This window comes from Sorghum bicolor, chromosome 3 (genome assembly GCF_000003195.3).
Source record: "Sorghum bicolor cultivar BTx623 chromosome 3, Sorghum_bicolor_NCBIv3, whole genome shotgun sequence".
NCBI classification, from domain to species: Eukaryota; Viridiplantae; Streptophyta; class Magnoliopsida; order Poales; family Poaceae; genus Sorghum; species Sorghum bicolor.
In genome coordinates this window covers 60239138-60256133 of record NC_012872.2, presented here as the reverse complement: position 1 = coordinate 60256133, position 16996 = coordinate 60239138, and the positions used below count along the sequence as shown (strand labels likewise).

General features: G+C 48.2%; 4 protein-coding genes across 4 annotated transcripts; 2 read left to right on the top strand and 2 right to left on the bottom strand.

The window, feature by feature from the left end:
- Positions 2597–3524, bottom strand: LOC110434108 (receptor kinase-like protein Xa21). Its single transcript, XM_021457813.1, has one exon. The coding sequence runs from the start codon at positions 3386–3388 to the stop codon at positions 2597–2599; it is 792 nt and encodes a 263-aa protein (XP_021313488.1). The 5' UTR covers positions 3389–3524.
- On the top strand, positions 5587–9216 carry LOC8068054 (peptidyl-tRNA hydrolase, mitochondrial). Its single transcript, XM_002458309.2, has 8 exons — positions 5587–5891; positions 6259–6343; positions 7547–7614; positions 7706–7756; positions 7865–7938; positions 8425–8483; positions 8553–8629; positions 8760–9216. The coding sequence occupies exons 1-8, from the start codon at positions 5679–5681 to the stop codon at positions 8874–8876; spliced, it is 744 nt and encodes a 247-aa protein (XP_002458354.1). The 5' UTR covers positions 5587–5678; the 3' UTR covers positions 8877–9216.
- On the top strand, positions 9636–11862 carry LOC8063100 (threonine synthase, chloroplastic). Its single transcript, XM_002458308.2, has one exon. The coding sequence runs from the start codon at positions 9994–9996 to the stop codon at positions 11584–11586; it is 1593 nt and encodes a 530-aa protein (XP_002458353.1). The 5' UTR covers positions 9636–9993; the 3' UTR covers positions 11587–11862.
- LOC8068053 (L-type lectin-domain containing receptor kinase IV.1) lies at positions 14454–16696 on the bottom strand. Its single transcript, XM_002456143.2, has one exon. It carries the CDS (start codon positions 16678–16680, stop codon positions 14506–14508), a length of 2175 nt encoding a protein of 724 aa, XP_002456188.2. The 5' UTR covers positions 16681–16696; the 3' UTR covers positions 14454–14505.

Sequence of the window (16996 nt, the reverse complement as noted above, 5' to 3'; positions counted from 1 at the left end):
GATCAGATGATCAGGGGGAGCAAGGCAGCGCGAGAAATTAACCTTGAAGAGAAGCGGGTGTTCGTGCCCATTCCCATGGTGCAAGAACCCTACTTTACGCTGCCCGTTGTTGTTGGATCTACACCAGTAGTGACAGCACCTGCTGCTTTTTCGCCTATGGCCAATTTGGAACCTGTCCCTCAGGAGCCGAATGAACCCATAGTCGAAGAACAACAGCCCCAACAAGAGCAACCTCAAGAAGAAATGCCAGTAGCAGAAACTTCTGGCAGACCTCAAAGAGCGAGAAAGTCTCCTATTCCAGATGACTATATAGTCTATGAATGCGAAGAAGTTCAGATGGAGGATGAACCCACTTCATTTGAAGAAGCCATGAGGAGCACCGAAGCATCTAAGTGGCAAGAAGCCATGGAAGATGAATTAAAGTCTATGAGTACCATTGAAGTTTGGGACCTAGAGGAAATTCCTGAAGGAGCCAAAACAGTAGGCTGCAAATGGGTCTACAAGGTGAAACGTGACTCCAAAGGGAACATAGAAAGGTACAAAGCAAGACTGGTAGCCAAGGGTTTCACTCAGCGAGAAGGGATAGATTATAATGAAACATTCTCTCCTGTCTCGAGCAAGGACTCTTTTAGAATCATAATGGCCCTAGTGGCACATTTTGATCTAGAATTGCATCAAATGGATGTGAAGACAGCTTTTCTCAATGGGGATCTAGAAGAAAGAGTATACATGGCACAACCGAAAGGTTTTGTTGTGACAGGCAAAGAAAGAATGGGCTGTCGCCTGAAGAAATCCATTTATGGATTAAAGCAAGCATCCAGGCAGTGGTATTTAAAGTTTGATAAGACAATCAGAAAGTTTGGGTTTAAAGAGAACGTTGAGGACAATTGCGTATATGCAAAGTTTAAGAATGGGAAATACATTTTCCTAGTACTGTATGTAGATGACATTCTACTAGCCAGTAGTGATGTCACTCTACTGCAGGAAACCAAGAGATTTTTGTCCTCAAATTTCGATATGAAAGATTTAGGTGAAGCATCTTTTGTCTTGGGCATAAAGATTCACCGAGATAGAAGTCGAGGGGTATTGGGATTGTCCCAAGAGGCATATATAGAGAAAATATTGAAGAAATTCAATATGCATAAGTGCAGACCTTCACCTGCTCCTATTGTAAAAGGTGACAAGTACGGGGAACATCAATGTCCCAAGAGCAAGTTCGAGCGCGATCGCATGCAAGCCGTTCCATACGCTTCAGCTGTCGGAAGCTTACAGTATGCTCAAGTGTGCACACGCCCAGACCTAGCTTTTGTGACCGGGTTACTTGGTAGATATCAAAGTAATCCAGGTATGGAACACTGGAATCTAGTAAAGAAAGTTTTAAGGTACTTGCAAGGCACGAAAGGGCTCATGTTAACCTATAGAAGATCTGATGACCTACAAATAGTAGGGTATTCAGATTCTGATTACGCGGGAGATGATAGAAAGTCCACCTCAGGGTATATATTCACTCTCGCGCAAGGAGCCATATCATGGAAGAGCTCAAAACAAACAATAGTCACTGCATCGTCCACAATGTATGCTGAGTTTATTGCTTGTTATGAGGCATCAGGACAGGTGAATTGGCTTAAGAAATTTATACCCAGTTTAAAGGTGGTCGACAGCATCGATAAACCACTAAAGTTGTATTGTGACAACGAGCCAGCAGTGTTGTATGCTCACAACAATAAGTCAAGCAATGCAGCCAAGCACATTGACATAAAATATTATGTTGTCAAGGATAAAATCCGGGATCACGTCATAAGTCTTGAACATATAAGCACAGAAAAGATGCTAGCGGATCCGTTTACCAAAGGCTTACCGCCCAACGTGTTCAGAGAACATGTAGCCGGCATGGGTTTGAGGGAAAGCCTGTGATTCCAGGATAGTAAGGGGCCCAAGGCGAGAATTCATCTCTAAACAGAAAAGTGTTTGTGGCTGTCTAATCTAGCAGTGATAACTGTTAAGATGAAGCATGCTCAATACACTGATTTGTGATGGGGTGAGTTGACAAAGCGAGAAAGCATAGATGAGATCAAGGGGGAGAATGTTAGGTTGATCTCAGGCCCAGCCCAACGGCTGGGGCCTTTTCCCTCTGGATCGCGCCCTGATCGGGGGCGCCCAACCGATCCATGGTTGGTGGGCCCCCGACGCGCTGCGCTATATAAACAGGAGTGGGGGCCGCAGGCACGGGACTTGAGGTTCGCCGTGCACACATCCCCACTCGACAAACCCTAGGCCTTCCGATCGGCAGTGCGCAGTGGCGTCGGGAAGCACCACCGCGCCGCCTCCGTTCTACTCCTACCCCGTCGTCGGTCAGTGCCGGTGGAGGCCCGAAGGACGACGTGATCTACATCGGCGCAGCACCAACACTCACGCCATGGACGTCTCCGGATCTGCTCCTTCCGCCAACGACGGTCGAAACCCTAAACTATTGATCTATATGTTTCTACTAAATTGTAATAGATCTAGTGTATGCACATATATATAAATGTCACTGTATGCATTGTTTTATCCCGAAACCCCGTTCATCCTATTGCTAGTAGATCCTGTAGATCTATCAGTCTGGCACCGGTCCCGAGAGATTGTTCTGGGAGAGGTACAGCCCTAGCAGGTTGGACATGTTGAACAGTGAGGACGGTATCTGCCCTGAAAGCTGGTTCCTCGACAGCTCGAGCACTTGAAGGTTTGGCAGAACACCGATGGCGCTAGGAATGTTCCCCGTCAGGCTGTTGTATGCAAGGCTGAAGAAGCTCAGCTGAGACTGAGACGTCCTGTTGAACAAGCCTTGGGTCATAGGCCCGCTCAAGTCATTCCTGCTGAGGATAAGAAACCCAACGCTCTGCAGATTGCGGAGCTCGTGTGGGATTTCACCGGTGAGGTTGTTGGAGTCGAGATTGAGGATCTCGAGCTTGGTGAGGTTGCCGAGCGAGGCCGGGACGATGCCAGAGAGATAGTTGCTGGAGAGATCGAGGGAAAGGAGGCGTGGCAGCTTCCCGAGACTGGTTGGAATTTGCCCTGTGAGCGCGGTGTCGCTGAGGTTAAGGACGGAGAGGAAAGACAGGTTGCCGAGCTCGGGAGACAGGGCACCGACCAGCTGCACGCCGGGGAGCGCCAGAGCCGTGACGCGCAGCCTGTGGCGGTGGCCGCAGGAGACGCCGACCCAGCCGCAGTAAGGCGTGCTGGCCGTCCAGTTGCCGCGGAGGACGCCGCCAGGGTCGGAAAGCCTGTCCTTGAAGGCGAGGAGGGCCGAGAGGTCGTCCGTGGCGTTGGATGCCGAGACGGGCGTTGGCGTGAACAGTGATGAGGCCATTATTAACAAGGCGAGGTGGAGGAGACTGAGGGGAGCCATGGTGGAGAGGAAAGGGGACACGGGAGACCGGAGAAATGAGAGAGCTGGGGCCTAGGGTTGGGAGTCTTGGGACAGACAGACAAGCCAGTGGTGGTGTGCTGGTGGCAAACTGGCAAGTGGCAATGCATGAAATGGAAGCTGGGTGCATGATGGCAGGCACTTATAATAACGTCGTAACTCAACTAGTGTCTTTGTAGTCTGAAGTCTGACGAAGTGCAGAATTCCATTGGGGAGGACCGGCATGAAGACTTACCTGATGCCTCCGGATGGACGAACGGCACTGCCGCCATCTTGCCAAAGAAAACTAACAGCACAGCAGTATGAACAAAATTGCTGAAATCAAAGGTTAGTCGTCGTCCGAAGAGGAATGAACTAATGAAGTGACAGGACTCACGAAGACTTGACTGTTGGAACCAGGTACCAATCAGGAAAGCTACTGGACTAAGGCAGCGTACTAGCCGGGGTGAAAGCGATGGGACTGAAAACGGGAGTGGCCACTCCAAACCACACGGCACACGCATGAGGCATGACTCAAAGTCATCGTGTACTTCGACCTGAACATGGACCGATACACACAAGATAGAATCATAACCATTTGACGGGTTCGAACATTGGAAATTGAAGGTTCAGCCTCCATGGTCTCAATCATACACATGTTAAGTGCTTGAGAAGGATGGGAGTACAGAGATCAGAGAAAGCGTACATGGGAACTCACTGATTAATTGTCATTTGCACGGCGGGAAAGTCTATCCGCAAACCGGTAACGACGACATGGAACGGTGAAAGAGCTGATCGATGACTCGCGTAAGCTTCTGCCTACTTTCTGGCGGGCCGATGCAGACCTGCGGGACTCGATGAAACAATAGCAGTAGTGTTGCGGGTGTGCGTGTGCATCTTCAATGTAATTGGCAAAAATAACAAAACAAGGAAGCGACTGTGATTTGTGAAGCATCAGTGACTGCTACGGCAAGGAAAATAGGGGTATGTTTGATTTGTGCCTAATATTTATCACGTCATACATTTAGTTATGTCATGGTTTTTTTTTGGCAGCTGTTTGCTCACTGTTATAACCGTAGTGTGTCATATTTTCTTAGTACCAAGTCCTAATTTTTTACCAAAGTTTTCACTAAATGTGATATTGATTTTGTTCGTCACACTTTCTAGTACAGCTATAATTTATCTAAGGTTAGATCTAGCAAAAGTTAGACACCAACTAAATAGGCCTTACTATATCCTTTACCTCTAGCATTGATAGGAAGATGGTACCGGTCCAATTTGATCTGCTAAATCAAGGACATCAAGCTAGAGTGATCTTTAATTATTGAATATTTAAAGTAAATAAGGCATCCTTTTGACTGTACTGTAATTTTACATTATTTATGGTCAAGCCCATATACGACTAGATTAATGTTTTGGGTTTGGATAAGACTTTTGCATGGAAGATGTGGTGGGCTTAGATTTAAGGCTGTCACTGGTAAGCTACACTAGCATGAGGACGGAGTGACGAGGAGGCGTGCGGTGGACATCAAATTGGACGGTGTAGCGAAAGGGTTCAAAATTTCAACGAAATTTCATGATTTTCATGATTTTTAGATTTTTTAGGATCTAAACCAAAGATATCTAAATATAGACATCATATCCTCTATTTCTGATTTCTCATTAGCTAAAGATTAAGAGCGAGAATTACTCTCTAGACTACACATGAGATTAAGAAAAAGTTGCTGGAGAGTATAGGGATATAGAAAATGATTTTTACTCAACTAACTCTCTAAATGATAATTTAGATTGAGAAAGACTCGTAGAAATACTCTAAGGTAAATAATCTGATCAAAGAAGAATTATATGTGGTCCAACGCCCTGAGTTTGAACCTCTAAGGCACCAATGACCAAATTCTACTGACACCTTGTTTATTTTAAATTCAGCAAAAATACATTTCAGCTGTAAATCCATATGAAGATAAAATTCGATTGTAAAATTTCATAGTTTCTTTTGTTTTCATTAAAAATATTTGGATATTTTATAATGTTTAGATATACACCCTCGTTCGCAATATTTTCAAAACCTACATATATTTTTGCTAAATTGAAAATTAATTAATAAGAATAATTTGGTACCTGGGCTGCCGGCCTAACCTGGCCTAAAGCCCTAAGCTATGAAGCCCAGTTGACACTCCTAGCCCGTCCCACGCCTTCCAATTCCCAAAGGTCCAAATCATTCTCCGTGGGGCTCAGCATCTCCTACCACTCTACCAGCGGCGCTGCGGCGACGGCGGCAGCGGCAGCGACGGCGATGCGGCTGCTCTCTGGCGCCTCGGCGTCCCGCCTTCCCTCTTCTCTGTTCTCACACCCCCGCGCAAGGACAAGATGCGTCCCAGCCTCCTCCTTCGCCTGTCGGGCAGCCTCTTCATCAGCCGCGGGCACAGGCGACGGCGGCGCGCGGAAGCCGTGGCTCTTCGTCGGGCTGGGTAACCCCGGAAAGGTGTACCAGGGAACTCGCCACAACGTAAGCGCCTTACCTACCCTGTTCGTCGTGAAAGCTGCCGTTTTCCACGGTGGGAACTCGCAAAATTTTGGAGTCTTATACTTTTGAAGACAAAGATTGAAAGGTATCGAAATGTACTAGGTATTAAGGATGTAAACAAAGGGTATATGCAATTTGAAACTTGATTCGTCGACTTGGTTTTTTGTTACAGAATGAGATAGAAATGCTAAAAAAGAGACACTAAAATGTATGATTCGTAGTCAGAGAGCAGATTTTCTCTTGTGCGCAGAGGACTTTATTGTTTACTGGTATAATTAGAAAATAGAAACTCCTATGTGCGATCTTTGTACGGAGTTGGGAATTTGAGATCACATCTAATTGTTCCCAGGTTGGATTCGAGATGATCGATGTTATAGCAGAAGCTGAGGGTATATCTCTGAGCAGTATGCAGTTCAAGGCAATGGTTGGAAAAGGTAATAATCATGCAAAAAAAAAAAAAATCTTTACATGAAGTATTATATGTGTTGAAGTTTGTAATGTTAATCTTGATAGAATACTTTCAATAGCTAAACTGTGTTCCAATTCTTTTCTCACTTCCTTTCGCAATTAAATTTGTAGCGACCTGAAAGAGTTTTTTACAGCAGTCTACATGTGGCCTTCGGATACTGTTATAACCAGGGGTGTCCTGGCATAAATGGGGACCTTGTGCTAAATTCTAAAATAGGCACTAGCAACTTAGCAAAGTAGAATAATAAAATATTGTATTCCATTGCAATGATCACGAATTATACAGATTTAACTTTTGTTGCATGACCTATCCACCGCTCCTTTCTAATATTAAGTTCTCTGTTTTTTACACTTTTGGTAAATCGATTCATATTTTTCTAGACTGATTTGCAGATGAAATGGTTTTGATCTTAAAACACTCGACGTCTCCATAAGCTCCTACACATGTGTAAGATAAGAAAACAAGATTAAGGGATACATCAGACAACAAACAAGCTAGTACTAGTTCACTAGTTCATACAAAACGCTGAGTACAATTGAAGAAATGAAAAGGAAATTATGTTGTTAGCTTGCTGAAGGCAGATGCAACCAGCAGTCCAGCGCGGCTGCCGCAGCACTTGCTGCCTTTTGTTCAGCAGGTCAAGTAAAGTGGACCAACACCAGGCCATGAGCAGCCTGCAAGGAGAAGCATGTCCTACTCCTGATATCCACTGTCCATGGCCTCACAACAGATGGCGACATAGCTTCACGCTGACACGTATAGCCCAATCACCCACGCTGAGACGCTAGACACTGATCGGTATTGGGATTAGAAAAGTCGAAGATGAAAGTCGAACTAGTGCTGCAGGGTTGGAAACAATGCTTCCGCTTGGGGAGCTTTGTGATGCAATACTTGGCTACTTGCTAGAAATTTTGATAAAATTAATAGGTCTGGTGGGCTGCAATTTTAGAGTTTGGGGCCCCTGGAAAACGGAGGCCCTACGCCATCACACAGGTTGCCCTCCTGCAGGGACGGCTGGCCCTGTCTATCACACAGGTTGCCCTCCTGCAGGGACTGCTGGCCCTGTCTATACTGAATATTGAACATAAAGTATATGCATTATTACTTCTTTGTAGTTCCATGCATGCTTCAGAGCATTCTTCACTAAGACTGATTCATTATTATCCAGGCCGCATTGGTGATGCACCTATTATGCTTGCCAAGCCACAAACCTTTATGAATGCAAGTGGTGAGTCTGTAAGTACAATGGTTCCAATGAAATGTTAAATGCAATTGTAGTATTATTTGTTTTTTGTATCCTTTTTTACACACACTGAGTTATGTATAGGTCGGGCAGCTGGTTTCATATTTCAAAATACCACTTAATCAAGTCGTTGTGGTAAAAGTTTACTCTTCACTAGCTGTATTTCATAACAGATCACTATAAATGTCATTGTCACCTTGCAAAATCACTATTAACTAGTCCACATCCTTTTCTTCTCTGCAGATGTATGATGATCTGGATTTACCCTTTGCAAAACTGCGCCTGCTGCCAAAGGGTGGGCATGGAGGACATAATGGGTACTCCATTTCTCACCTATTTTCTGATATCTGTTCCATGTATAGCTTATTAGTCATTATCTCAGTGTTCTTTGTAATACAAATTCTGATGAAAACCACATAGTTTTGGAGTCAGATAATTGTTCCATAGTCTCAAGTTCATCCAAAAGAAGGATATATGATCATATTATTCATTGATTTGTGGTGTCCGTCAACACAGTAGCAACTGTACGTTGATGTTTAGAAACTTGATGATAAAGTGCCTACCTGTTACAAAATAAAGCAGACCACCATTAAAACTTTGGTAACAACTTCATTTGTAGTTTTTTGATCCCTCTTTTTTTTCTATAAGGAAAGAGTCCACACTCTTTTTATTCACTCGTGTAAATCCTATATCAATGTGTAAATTCGGACATTGTGATTGCACTGACTTTGTGCCCTTCCCATCACTGTTGTTGTTTGGAGAAGAGCTTCTTTCTGTACTTACCATTTGGCCACCATTTGCAGGATGAGAAGCATCGTCAACCATTTGAAACAAAGCCGTGATTTTCCACGCCTGAGAATTGGTATGCCCCTTCTCACTCCTTTTCTCTTCAGTTGCCTAGAATGAATATTCCTGCAATCATATTTTGCAGGCATTGGACGACCACCTGGGAAGATGGATCCTGCAAATTTTGTTCTCCGGCCTTTTAACAAGAAAGAGCAAGAAGAGGTTTTCACTATGATCTGTACCTTACAGATATATTGGTTCAGCCAATTTAGCAAACACATATAACTGGGCGTTTCTTATTTTTATCCATGTGGAGACGAGGAAAGGTAACGGAATCGATCTCTTTGTGCAGCTTGATTTCGCGTTGCATAGGGGCTTGGAGGCAGTGAGAATAATGGTGCTTGGAGGATTCAACAAGAGCGCAACTTACGTGAACACTGCACAGTCATCCGAAATGCTGAACAGATGATGGCCCCCATATAAACTACAGTGTTCGACTTAATTCCCATGCCAGAGTCGAGATTGGAACTGCAGCAAGTCACACTGCAGTCAGCTTCACCTGATTCATCATTCATCATTTGCACGTTAGCCATGTTCCCTGCAAGAAAGTTCTGACAGCTGAGGTGTTCAATTGGAGCATACTGTGATATGAACAATCTAAGTAACTGCGAATCCATGATCCCATAACATTCTTCTGTATTATACTTATATACTACCTTCTTGATTTCATATGTTGCGTGCAACTTTAACATTTCGAAAAGCTACATACCCTACACCTTGAAAATCGACACTGTTTAGCGTCTTTGATCCATCAATGTTGCTTGTATATTGTCTACTCTCTTCAGCAGTATTGCATTTTTGCTCGTGCTGGGTTCGCAACAGTTGGTGGCTGTGGCAGCCTCCTTCCCTTTAGAGCACGTGATACTTGCATCCTTCATAGGCATAGCACGGGATATTTGCATCCAGAATTCCAGATGGAGGGAGTGCTTCTATCACATCCTCTGATGTGAACCTTTGTGGTGGTATCGATGGTTCAGCGGGGCCCATGCAAAATCCGCATCCAAAATCCATGGGCAGCGATTCTCCACGTTCTCAACATGCGATAGATGCTTTCCATAAAGGATAGGCTATACTTACTCCTTGAAAAGCACGCGAAAATAAGGTGATTGCTCGCTAAAATAGCTATCGTGTTGCTTGCTCGTCTGTGTGGTTAGGATGGTTCGCCCCTTGAACATTTGAAGCGTTTTTTTTTTCCTTTCCTTTTTGGCGATTCAGCATTTGATTCCTTCAGCTCAGCGTGTGTTTCTCGTGACGGAGAGCGTATCATATAGGCAGCAGCTCGGCGAACCACCAGTGGAACAGAAACGGGAACCGGGCCGAACGCATCATCGGCCCTCGACAATTTGCCGCCAATTAACGTCCAAGACCGGCCGGCCGACACGACTTCCGTCTTCCCCTCTCCAAAAAAGCCTAAACCCTCGTCCACGTCAGCAGCGTCCGCCCCCTCGGTCCCCCTAATCTCGCCTCCCCCCTCCGCCCCTCGTCCTCTGCAATCTCGCCTTCGCGCCGCCAAGCCTCACCGCACCATGGCGACCTTCACCGCGGCCTCCTCCCTCTCCCTCCTCTTCTCCCACCCCAACTCCCACTCCCGCCAACCATCCGTGCGCGGGGGGCCCGCCGCCGGCTCCCACCTCCGCCTGCCTCCCCGCGCCAGCCCCAGCCGCGCGCGCTGCGCCTCCTCCGACACGACGGCCACGAAGCACCGCCGCCCAGCGGAGGAGAACATCCGCGAGGAGGCGGCGCGGCTCCGGGGCCCCGCGCAGGGCTTCTCGGCGTGGTACGAGCCCTTCCCGCCGGCGCCCGGCGGCGACCCCGACGAGCGCTACTCGCTGGACGAGGTCGTCTACCGCTCCAGCTCGGGGGGCCTCCTCGACGTGCGCCACGACATGGAGGCGCTGGCGCGCTACCCGGGCTCCTACTGGCGCGACCTCTTCGACTCCCGCGTCGGCCGCACCGCCTGGCCCTACGGCTCGGGCGTCTGGTCCAAGAAGGAGTTCGTGCTCCCCGAGATCGACTCCGACCACATCGTCTCCCTCTTCGAGGGCAACTCCAACCTCTTCTGGGCGGAGCGCCTCGGCCGCGAGCACCTCGGCGGGATGAACGACCTCTGGGTCAAGCACTGCGGCATCTCCCACACGGGCTCCTTCAAGGACCTCGGCATGACCGTGCTCGTCAGTCAGGTGAACCGCCTCCGCCGCGCGCCGCTCTCGCGCCCCATCAACGGTGTCGGCTGTGCGTCCACGGGAGACACCTCCGCCGCGCTCTCGGCCTACTGCGCGGCCGCGGGAATCCCCGCCATCGTGTTCCTGCCAGCGGACCGCATCTCGCTGCAGCAGCTCATCCAGCCAATCGCCAACGGCGCCACCGTGCTCTCTCTAGACACTGATTTTGATGGCTGCATGCGACTCATTCGCGAGGTGACTGCAGAGCTGCCAATCTACCTTGCCAATTCACTCAACTCGCTTCGCCTCGAGGGGCAGAAGACAGCGGCCATCGAGATATTGCAGCAGTTCAATTGGCAGGTGCCGGATTGGGTCATTGTTCCAGGAGGCAATCTTGGGAATATCTATGCATTCTACAAGGGGTTTGAGATGTGCCGCGTTCTTGGCCTTGTTGATCGTGTGCCACGGCTTGTCTGTGCACAGGCTGCAAATGCAAATCCGTTGTACCGGTACTACAAGTCAGGCTGGACTGAGTTTCAGCCACAAGTTGCTGAAACTACATATGCATCTGCAATACAGATTGGTGATCCTGTATCTGTTGACCGTGCGGTGGTCGCGCTGAAGGCTACCAATGGTATTGTGGAGGAGGCTACAGAGGAGGAGCTAATGGATGCGACGGCTCTTGCTGACCGCACTGGGATGTTTGCTTGCCCACATACTGGGGTTGCACTTGCTGCTTTGTTTAAGCTCCGGGATCAGCGTATAATTGGGCCTAATGACCGCACTGTGGTTGTTAGCACAGCTCATGGGCTGAAGTTCACGCAGTCAAAGATCGACTACCATGACAAAAACATCAAGGACATGGTTTGCCAGTATGCTAATCCACCGATCAGTGTGAAGGCTGACTTTGGTTCTGTGATGGATGTTCTCCAGAAAAATCTCAATGGTAAGATATAAAGTTATATGTTCAGTTAACCCTCCAAACTGCTCTTTTGTTTTTTCGTCCCAGGAATTCTATTCCTGAATCTTTTTCATCTATGGTTGCCTGGTTGGTGAACATGATATGGCGCAAAGATCTATACCTAATACCTTGTAGTACTAGGTCTGGAGGCTCTTTTGAAGTGTAGGTTGAAGTGGATAGAGCTGTTCCTTGTACTTTATCTGTATCATGTAATATGAGTAATAAATCATGGTCTAAATGTTTGAATAAAAAATCGTTTCAAATGACCCACACAGGATTGTGCTGCTTTGCAACTTGGTGTTATCTTCTGTATAGTTTTCATTGGCCTTAGGCGATCCATACTGCCAATACTTGAACTAAAAGATGGAATTTAACATGCAGTATCATTATCTGTTTTGCTGCTTTCAGGAATCGCAAACTAATTACGGTCTAAATCCATCATAGCTCAAAACGTACCCGATATTTTTGTAACGAAATAGTTCAGACTGTTAGTTGTACATACTATCATAGCCAAATACAAAAAATCCTAGTGTTCGTGATGATCTTTTCTTGCTTTGCTGGATTGTCTTGGAAGTCAATTCTGTAGTGATCTGCTGGAGTTGTTTGCTGGAGCCTTTGGTCCATAGCATTGTACTGGGCGTTGATTTACTCCATGTGCAATTTGCTTTAGTTAATGGAATTGGCCTTTGAGTGATTATGATATACAGTGGAACCTTTCCATTTAGTCCAGAGCATTTGACAATTTGCTTTAGTTGACAGAATTGGCCTTTCAGTGATTATGATAATATAGTGGAGCCTTTCCATTTAGTTGACAGCATTGGACTGGGCGTTAGATTTACTCCCTATGCAATTTGCTTTAGTTAATGGAATTGGCCTTTGAGTGATTATGATAATATAGTGTGTTGAGAAAGCTGAAGCCTCTTCTTCCTTTGACCTGATCTCTCACATCACTCTATACATTACTCTGGAGGTTTCTTTCTTTTCTGATTGTTGCTGTAACCTTCTTCTGCCATCACTGTAGCACATCTGTTACAGTTCAGTTTTTCCTTCTTGCTGAAGTTGTGGTTCAGAGTTCAGATGGATCAACTCCGGTAACGCCTTGAAGTTATAACTAAATCCAAATGGAGATTTCATCAAGGAAAATTATTCTATTTGACAGAGGGAGCATAAGCCATATACACAACCTTAGTTTCATAATATCCGATGCCATGTTTTAGGGTAAGTGGTTAACACAAATCGACCTTATCCAATGCCATAGAGTAGCGAGCTCAAAATACTGTGAATACTGCACACTCATTCGGTATCAGTTCCTATCTAGTGGCAGAAAATGTTGATGCACTCTTTCTTTGACAACTATTGATAGTTCTATTTATACTCAGTAGCCAGTACTCTAAGGGGACAGGAAGTGTTGGAGCCAAACTTGTGTACACACACCAGTTATAGCAGTTCCAGTGGCCATAACTTCTGCCACCATTGCCACGGCTGCGACCCTGCCCAACATAGCCACAACCATGCATATATCCATACCTTGTAGACTGTAGTGGTCTGGAGGCTCTTCTGATTGTAGGTCGAAGTACTTTATCTATATCATGTAATATGAATAATAAATCATGTTCTAAGTGTTTGAAAGAATAATCGTTTGGAATGACCTACACAGGATTTTGCTATTTTGCAACTTGGTGTAGTTTTCACTGAACTTATGACATCCATATTGTCAAGATTTGAACTAACAGATGGAATTTAGTGTGGTATTATTATCTGTTCTGTTGTTTTATTAAGCAGTAACAAGAGAATCAGGGTCTTGATCCATAGTAGTAGCAGTTCACCGTGCTCTTAAGTCTTAACTGCTAGTTGTACATGCATTCTTAGACCATCGTCAAATACCAAAATCCTAATGTCCCGGTGAACATTTGCCTGCTTTGCAGGAGACTGTTTTAGAAGTTTATTCTGTAGTTATTTGCAGGAATCGTTTGCTGTAGCCTATCCATTTAGCCTGTAGCATTGGACTGCACGCTAGATTTGTCATTTACTCCGTTTGCAGTTTGCTTTAGCTAAGAAAGTTGGTCTTCAAGTGATTATGATAGTATAGGTGTTGAGAAAGCTGAAGCCTCGTAAGCCTAAAATACCACCACTCTTTGCATTAACCTGGAGGTTTCTTTATTTTTTAGTTACTGTTATGTCTCTTCCTTTTCTTTTGACATGACTGTAGCACATATGGGCACGCTGTTTTTCTTTGCTGAAAATCATGGTTCAGATGCTGTAATTTATCGTTTTCTTTTGCCTTGACTGCACCTTCTCGCGTTCCACTTTTTGCTTCATGCTGAAGTGGTGGTTCAGATGAATCCCCTTCACCCCTTGTGTGACATCTTATTCTTTTTCATGCTGAAGTGGTGGTTCATTTGGATTCTGAAGTAATCCAAATGGAGATTTCACCGTGGAAATTATTCTATTTCACAGAGCATAAAGCCATAGACACAGATTTGCAGTTGCATAATCTCTGACGTCATATGTTGCAGGGTGTGGCCATCACAAATCAAAGTTATCGATGCCATAGAGTAGTCAGCTTCATTCAGTATCAGTTCATTGTCACAAAACTGTGAATGCTGCACATTCAATGTCTGTTCTCATCTAGGGGAAAATACTCTAGGCAGTTCTGATCCTGGATCCAGTGCCTGCCTGGAACACCAAATGTCTTGCTTGGATGTTGTCGGATTTACCTCAATTTATAGGTGTTGTTGAATTTAACTACTCCAATTCACTCCAACACATGTGAATCCAATTACATCCAAACAAGGCCTAACTTGTGTACATAAACACATCAGACACACCTGCCAATCTGTACATCTTACACAAAGAAACACCACGATGTGTGTGCAACTGTGCACCTTAACAGCTTTCCATATGATAGTAGTAGTTCACCGACCACCATGCAGAGAGCCGGACGACATGGTACCGCCGGAGGAGGACCACGCTATGGAGAGCGACGATCCGATGAACTCGACCGAGTCGGCGCCGGTGAAAACGAGCACCGCGTCCTCCCGCAATGCCTCCTCGCCGCTCAGATACCGGCAAACCTGTCTCATGCTGGGCCTCGCCTCCGGGCGAGCCTGGCTGCACATCAGGCCGAGCCACAGCACCAGCTTCGCCTCCCCCTCGTCGTAGCACCCCTCCAGCCTCGGGTCCACAGCCCGCAGCAGGTCGCCGTCGAGCGCGCAGTCGCGGACCCACCTCACCAGGATCACGTCCGAGTCGTCGGTCGCCTCGCCCGGCGGCACCACCGGCCGGCGTCCGCACGCGACCTCGAGCAACAGGGCGCCGAAGGAGAAGACATCGGTTGCCGTGGTGGCACGGCTGGTGACCGTGAGCTCGGGGGCCATGTACCCGAGGGTCCCCGCCACGAGCGTCGTCGCCGGGTTCGCGCCGTGCTCGTAGAGGCGCGCGAGGCCGAAGTCGCCGAGCCGCGCGCCCATGTCGGCGCCGAGCAGGACGTTGTTGGCCTTGACGTCGCGGTGCACCACCACGTGCTCCCCCTCCTCGTGCAGGTAGAGCAGGCCGCGGGCGACGCCCCCGAGGACGGCGAATCGCTGCGCCCACGGCAGCAGCGGCGGCGGCTCCCTGCGGTCCGCGCCGCCGAACAGGTGCGCGTCGAGGCTGCCGTTGGGCATGAACTCGTAGACGAGGAACAGGTCCTGGCCGTGCTTGCACCACCCGCGCAGCTCGACCAGGTTGCGGTGGCGCATGCGCCCGAGGCTCGCGATCTCGGCGACGAACTCCTTCATCCCTTGCCTCGTGCCGGCGGAGAGCCGCTTGATCGCCACCTTGTCGCCGCCGGAGCGCTGCCGGAGCACTCCTTTGTACACCTGGCCAAAACCGCCCGCGCCAAGAAACTCGCTTTCCTTGAACCCCTTGGTGGCCCTGTAGAGGTCCTTGTACGGGAACCTGTGTGGGTGCTCCAGCTCCCAGTCCTCCAGTGTGTCAGCGAGCTTCGCCCTCTTCCGAAGCCAGAGCACGATGACCATGGCCGCGGCGATCAGAGTCAGTGTCCCTGCACAAGCCACGCCGGCGAACTTGATGATGACGAGCTTGGAAAGCGCTGTCCTCGGCTTCGGAACTTTGGGAAGCCGCCGGAGATTGATGGATTGCGCGAGCCCGTTGGTTCGGAAGCTCCACGCCAAGATGTAGTGCGAGCTCGCCAGCTTCCCGGTGGCCGAGGAGAAGCCGACGTACATCTCCTCCCTGAAGATGGGTCGCAGGTCGAGTTTTGTTGAAATCAGCGGCCGGAGAGGTCGCTCTGCCACGGACACCGGGGCGACGGTCACGTTGAGGACGCCGCCGCCGCCGTCGTAGTCTATCCACGCCTGGATTGGCTGCGCGCTCTCCAGGTTCACGGGCACGCGCGCCGTGGTGTTTCCACCGTCATCGCCGGTGTAGTACGCGACAGGCTCCGACACGTTGGAGACGAGGCTGTTGACGTCGACGCCAACGTGGTTGCCGTTGGTGTCGTTCATCTCCAGGTCCAGCACGGTGTCGAACTCCACGGCGAAGACATGGTTGGCGGGGTTTCCGTTGGTGGCCGGGCCGTGGACGCCGAGGTAGACCTCGGGGGACGCTCCGGGAAGCACGGTGGACGGGGCCACCACGAAGGCCAGGCCGTGGCCGCCGCCGCTCCCGACGGTGACGATGTCGAGGACGAAGGCCGTGCTGAACGACGACGGTGGCCTCCCGCCACCGTCGGGAACGTCGAGGAAGCGCACGGGAGAGCCGTGGAACGCGTGGCCGACGAGGCGGTTGCTGTCGTTGGTGAGCTGGAGCGCGCCCCCGTGCAGCACTGACGCGGAGCCGTTCATGGTCAGGTTTGCGTGCTGGAAACCTTGGTAGATGAAGTCGACGTCATCGCCGGAGCATGATGAAACCACGAGGACAAACAGCACGGAGAAACATAGAACAGAGTTGGGCGGCGCGATCATCGTGTTCGAAGCGCTTGTCTTTCTCCCTCCGAAATCGAGATGCCACTGGCACATAGCACAACGGGCTGGGACTACTGCAGTTTGCCGAGCCTTAAGCAGCCGGAACGTTGACCAGAGCCGCATTTCTTTTAAGGCTAGTCTCAATGCATGTTTTATGAGAGTGCCATGCACATTAAATAGGGTGCCTCATAAGCAAAATTGCTGACTTGGCAATGTCATTAAATGAAAGAGTTTCATAAGATGAGAGAGGAGTTTCATCTTTATGAAACTTTTGTGGCTCGGTTACCTAGTTTACAGTCTTGGTAACTATGCTATGAAACTATGCATTGAGACTGGCCTAAGGGGAAATATCAATTTCCATTACTTAGAAAGGGCTGAAAGTGAGCACAACGGGCACTACTGCAGTTTGCCGAGCCTTAAGCAGCCGGAACGTTGACCA